Source organism: Myotis yumanensis, unplaced genomic scaffold (genome assembly GCF_028538775.1).
Source record: "Myotis yumanensis isolate MYYU_CA2020_CCGP unplaced genomic scaffold, mMyoYum1.0.hap1 SCAF_23, whole genome shotgun sequence".
Lineage (NCBI taxonomy): Eukaryota > Metazoa > Chordata > Mammalia > Chiroptera > Vespertilionidae > Myotis > Myotis yumanensis.
The window spans coordinates 12,574,733-12,579,885 of NW_027223774.1; the positions used below are offsets into that span (position 1 = coordinate 12,574,733).

General features: G+C 60.7%; 1 protein-coding gene across 1 annotated transcript; it reads left to right on the forward strand.

Moving 5' to 3' along the window:
* The first annotated feature begins 343 nt into the window (after positions 1-343).
* Positions 344-4,629, forward strand: PGLYRP1 (peptidoglycan recognition protein 1). Its single transcript, XM_070401668.1, has 3 exons — positions 344-976; positions 3,463-3,584; positions 4,383-4,629. Exons 1-3 carry the CDS (start codon positions 693-695, stop codon positions 4,559-4,561), a joined length of 585 nt encoding a protein of 194 aa, XP_070257769.1. The 5' UTR covers positions 344-692; the 3' UTR covers positions 4,562-4,629.
* The last annotated feature ends 524 nt before the right edge of the window (positions 4,630-5,153 follow it).

Below are 5,153 nucleotides of genomic sequence, written 5' to 3' on the forward strand. Positions count from 1 at the left end.
AAAATCCCATCCCCATTTTGCAGGTGGGGAAAACTGAGGCACAGAAAGGTTAGGTCACTTGCCGGAGCCCACACACTGGGCTGTGGCCGGAATTCAGCTGCAGGCAGCCTGGCTCTGAATCCAGGCTCTGGGCCCCCAGGCTCAGACATGTACCCCGTCTCCCCAGCATGACTTCCCTTCTCCCAGCCTCGGTGTACTCAGCTGTGGAATGGGCTTCTCAATACTCGCCTCCGCGGTTTGCTGAAAGGGTTACATGACTTGGGCTTGGGGGTGGGGGTGGGGGTGGGGGTGGGAGAACTAAAACAAAGGGCAGCCTGTTGCAGTCTCTTCGGGAAGGAGGAAGTGGCCTGGGGCCTCTCTCCGGAGAGGTGTGCAATGCCCCACGGGCAAGGATCCAGGCCCTGGGTCTTCCAGAAACCACAGGGCAAAGGGCCCAGGGGCCGGTGCGCCTCTCCCCGCCCCCACTCTCAGCTGAGGGGCCCCTTGACTTTCTCCGGGGTTCCCCTTCCCCGCTTCCCTCTGGCCCGACCACTGGCATCCTGTGGCAGCCCGGCCAGAGAAGGAAGCAGAGTCCGGAGTCCCTGTAACCTGCCAGGGTGTGAAGCAAGGCTTTCCCCGCCCTGAGGCCCCAGCATAAAAGGCAGCCCCGGGCACCCCTGCGCTCCTAGCCGACCCTGCGCGCCCTGCTCGCCATGTCCCGACTCTGCGCGCTGCTCGCCTGGGCCCTGCTCGCCCTCCAAGGGCTCGGGAAGGAGGCGACAGAAGACGAGGCCTGCTGCGGGCCCATTGTGCCCCGGAGAGAGTGGAGGGCTCTGGCGTCCGAGTGCGCCCAGGAATTGAAACTGCCGGCGCGCTACGTGGTGGTGTCGCACACGGCGGGCAGTCACTGCGACACCCCCGCCTTGTGCCTGCAGCAAGCGCAGAACGTGCAGCACTACCACGCGCGGACACTGGACTTCTGCGACGTGGGCTACAAGTAAGTGCGGGGAGCGGGAGGGTGGCGGGGCCTGGGAGACAGCGGGACGCCCCCCCCCCCCAAGCCCTCCATCCCCCACCCCGGTCTTGGAGCCGCCCCGCTGCACCTGCGCAGCTTCCTCCCCCGGTTCTCCGGTCACCATAGAGGGCTGGGGGCATGCAGGCAGCACAGGATGCTAGGAGGCGGGGAAGGGCTCAAGTTCAAGTTCAGCTCCCTGGAGGAAGGGACAGGCTTTGCCAACACACACACACACACACACACACACGAAAGTATCCGGTGCCTGTGTTAGGAGGCTGTGCCGGTCCCCAGCTCTGCTGTGGCTGCCTGAGACCGGGCCAGGCTGTCACCCTCGCTCAGCATCCTCCTCTGCAGTCAGGGGACTGGTCCACCTGATCATTGAACCCACACACGCAAAGCTCCTAGGACACCCCCTGGCATGTAGCGGGAGCCCCAAATCCGTGGGCCATGCCATTAGGCACCTGCCACACGCCGGGCCACGTGCTGAATGCTAGGGTGGGATGGAGCCCGACTGGATTTCGAGGCCGGCAGGGAGAAACACAGGCAGCACAATGAACTCGGATGGTGATAGCAGTGATGAACAAGAGTGATTGTGGGGACCTCAGAAGCTGAAGCCAGAGCCAGGCGGGCTCCCTCTGAAGGGCAGGCTGAGGGGCCGGCTTCCTGTGATGGTGGCTCTGAGGTGGGCTGGGTGCGGGGCTGAGGAAGTGTAGTTAGCTAGGGGCAGGCAGAGGAGGAGGCTGGGGGGGAGCAGGGGGGAGCGGGGGAGCCCATGGTGCCTGAAGGCCAGAGCTTGGGGCTTGGAGGTAGCTGGGAGGAGTGATATGCAATGAGGCGAAGCCATGGGAGGAGCCAAGTGACAGGGCCTGTCCCTCCCTGAGGACTCCGGCTGCACTGAGGCAGGCAGGAGCCAAGGGAGGGAGGGAGCCTCCTTATATACAAGAAGCCCCCGGGAATCAGGGCAGAAGCAGGGCGGGGACTGATCAGACCTGCCTCTGGGGCCCGTGCCCACCACCGCCCGTTCCAGGGTAACAGGCGGAGGCCCAGCACGAGACCGCCTGAGCCCGACAGGTTCGGAGATTCGGTGAGCACCGGAGTCGCCTTACGGAAATGCAGGCCACCAGCTCCCCCTTAGGGGGCTTCAGCGGGGGACTGTGGTGAGGCCCGGGAATCTGGGACCCTCACTTGGAGAACTCTAGAAGCTTCCAAGAGCATCCAGCTCAGGAATTTACCATTCACAGGTTCAGAGGTTTTGTCTCCACGTGTCCGGATTCTCTGTGATCCCCCCACGGCCTCTGGCCTGACCACCTCCCAGGAAAGCAGGTTCCTCCGAAGTCTGTTCCTCAGATTTGGGGATTCAGAGTCTGATCCAAATGTCCTGAATCCTCCTTCCTTCCGCATGGCATTCTCTCTCTCCTCTCTCCTCTCTCTCTCTCTTTCTTTCTCTCTCTCTCTCTCTCTCTCTCTTAGTTCTTCACCTGTAAACTGGGGCTCTGAGTGCACCACCTGGTGGTGGCGGTGGAGGTTTCAATCAGATGCATCCTTCTAACAAATACACGAGGAGCACCCACCGCCTGTGCCAGGTGCGGGGGACACAGCAGGGCCGGCACTGGCCCAGTCCCGAGGGCCACTATGATATTGCCGGTCTCTTCAGAGCCAGATTCTGAGAGTCTGGCTTCCTGAGATCCGGTAGTTCCGACATGGGGGGCTGAGGCGGCAGGTTCTGCTTCTCTAAAGACGCTGACCTTCTAGTTAATTCCAACGTGCCGGGTCAGACTCCCTCAATCAAGACATGTTGAATGAGAAAGTCTTAAGGACCTGCCAGAATTGGGAACCTCGGAGGCAGGTGCTGGGGCTCCGGGGTCCGTGTCTGGTTGTGGCCCCAGCCCTTCAGTCCCTGGTCCTGACCCCCAGCAGGCAACAGGAAGCAGGAGGCAGGCTGGGGTGAGGGCTTTGAGCTTCTCAGTGGAGATTTCTGAGGCAGGGGCCTCTGGGGCATGACTTTGGGCCATCACCTCTCTTCCTAAGTCTGCTTCCTCAGCTTCAAGGGGGTGGTGACAATAGTGCCTGCCTCAGAGGACCTCACATGAGGACTCAGCAGATCAAGAGCTCAACACATCCTCCAGGAGGCAGGAGAGAGCAAGGCCTCAGATCCTGGGGGTGGGGCTCATGAGAACCTGGGTGAAAATCCTGCCTCTGCCCCTGACTGGCTGTGTGTCTGTGGGCAGGTGTCTCTACCTCTCTGGTTATCTATAGAATGGGGCAGTAGCGACTCAAGGGTTGCTGTGAGGATGAAAAAGGTGCATCCAGAGCTGTGCTTGGCAATCTAGGGGCCACTATCACTGGGGAGAAGAAGGGGGGGGGCGGAGGTTTGTGAGAGGCAGGAGCAGGGGCAGGGCAAGCGGAGGAGGGAGTCCTCTCCCAGGAAGCCCTCCTTCATTCCTCAGTCTCCCTCACCCCCCACACAGCTTCCTGATTGGAGAAGACGGGCTCGTGTATGAGGGCCGGGGCTGGAAGATCAAGGGTGACCACAGCGGTCCCACCTGGAACCCCAAAGCCATCGGCATCACCTTCATGGGCAACTTCATGGGTGAGTGGCTGTCCCGCCGGTCAGGACAGGCCCCCATGGCCCGGCAGGGGCACAGCATGGTGTGTAGTTAAGAGGCTCTGCCACCCACAAGCTCTGTGACTTTGGACAAGTGACTGCTTTTCCGAGTCTCACTTCCTCCTTTTTGGATAATGAGAACTTTCAACCACAAGGTTCCGATGAGGATTAGTTAATCTATGTAAAAGTTCTTAGGCCAGGCCCTGCCACCTAAGAAGTGCTTGACAAGATCACTGTGTTGGCCAGGACCCGAAGGCCTAGGGCCGTGGTCGGCAAACTGCAGCTCACGAGCCACATGCGGCTCTTTGGACCCTTGAGTGTGGCTCTTCCACAAAATACCACGTGCGGGCGCACGTACACTGCGACTGAAACTTCGTGGCCCCTGCATAGAGGTCGGTTTTCGGCCTGGGCGAGTCTGTTTTGAAGAAGTGCTGTTGATATTTGGCTCTGTTGACTAATGAGTTTGCCGACCACTGGCCTAGGACCCAGGAGGAGAATGACAATGATCCTGACGGCCAGCACCTGCTGTGCCAGGCACCCTTCCGAGGGCTTTACATACACTAACTCGTCTTATGGTCCCATAGCTCTGTGGCAGGTGCCAGTATTCTCTCCTTTCACAGATGGGGAAACTGAGGCACAGAGAGGTTAGGTCACTGATGGGGAGTGGCAGACCGGGTTCTGGGATCTAGCGGGCAAAGCTGGGCGTGCACAGCGGAACCACTGCCCTCACTACCTCTGCCCTTCGAGGAAACCCCAGCTTAAATCCTGCCTCTGCCCCCACAGAGCGGTCACCCCATCCCCGGGCCATCCGGGCAGCCAAGAGTCTGCTGGCCTGCGGAGTGGCTCGGGGAGCTCTGCTTCCCAACTATGAGGTCAAAGGACACCGGGATGTGCAGCAGACGCTCTCTCCAGGCGACCGGCTCTACGATATCATCCAGGAGTGGCCACACTACAGGGAGTGAGGCCCTGACCGTCTCTATCCCCAGTCAGAAACCCCTGGCCTTCCCCTCCAATAAAAGTGCAACTCAAACTGTGCTCCTGTGTCCGCCACACGCCCCCCCCCCCCCCCGCCTCCCTCCCACAAAGACCTCAGCCACTCTCACCCACCTCCCAGCACGCTGTCCTCGCTGGTACTCAGATCCCAGAGGCCCCAACCTGAACCATCACCCGAGAGATCCCATCTCAGAGCAGCATCACAGCTCAGAGCCCAGAGCTCTCAGGTCAGCGTGCAGGGGTCAGCACCAAGCCGCCCAGATGTCACTGGCAGCAGCTCGGGGGTCCTCCCAGGCGGTGAGCCATGCTGCAAGGCCCCCCTCCCCACCACACAGCCAAAGACCTCCCGTGCAGGACCTCTGCTTGGACCCCTCTGGGGATGGGCTGCTCACTATCACCCCACAGGTCCCCCAACTTTCACTGCTTTAAAGTGCAAGGTTTTTCCTGAGCCTGAACCCCAACCTGTCTCCCAGTCACAGACATGCCCAGAAATGCACACAGGTCCCCCCAATCCTGATATCTCCCCCCTCCACCCCTACCCTTCAGTCATAAGCTTAGGGA

Excerpts from the sequence above, each read along its gene's own strand:
- PGLYRP1 (XM_070401668.1), top strand. The coding sequence starts at position 693 with ATGTCCCGACTCTGCGCGCTGCTCGCCTGGGCCCTGCTCGCCCTCCAA. Across the intron at positions 977-3,462 it reads TTCTGCGACGTGGGCTACAA|CTTCCTGATTGGAGAAGACG; the intron begins GTAAGTGCGGGG and ends CCCCCCACACAG. Across the intron at positions 3,585-4,382 it reads CTTCATGGGCAACTTCATGG|AGCGGTCACCCCATCCCCGG; the intron begins GTGAGTGGCTGT and ends CTGCCCCCACAG.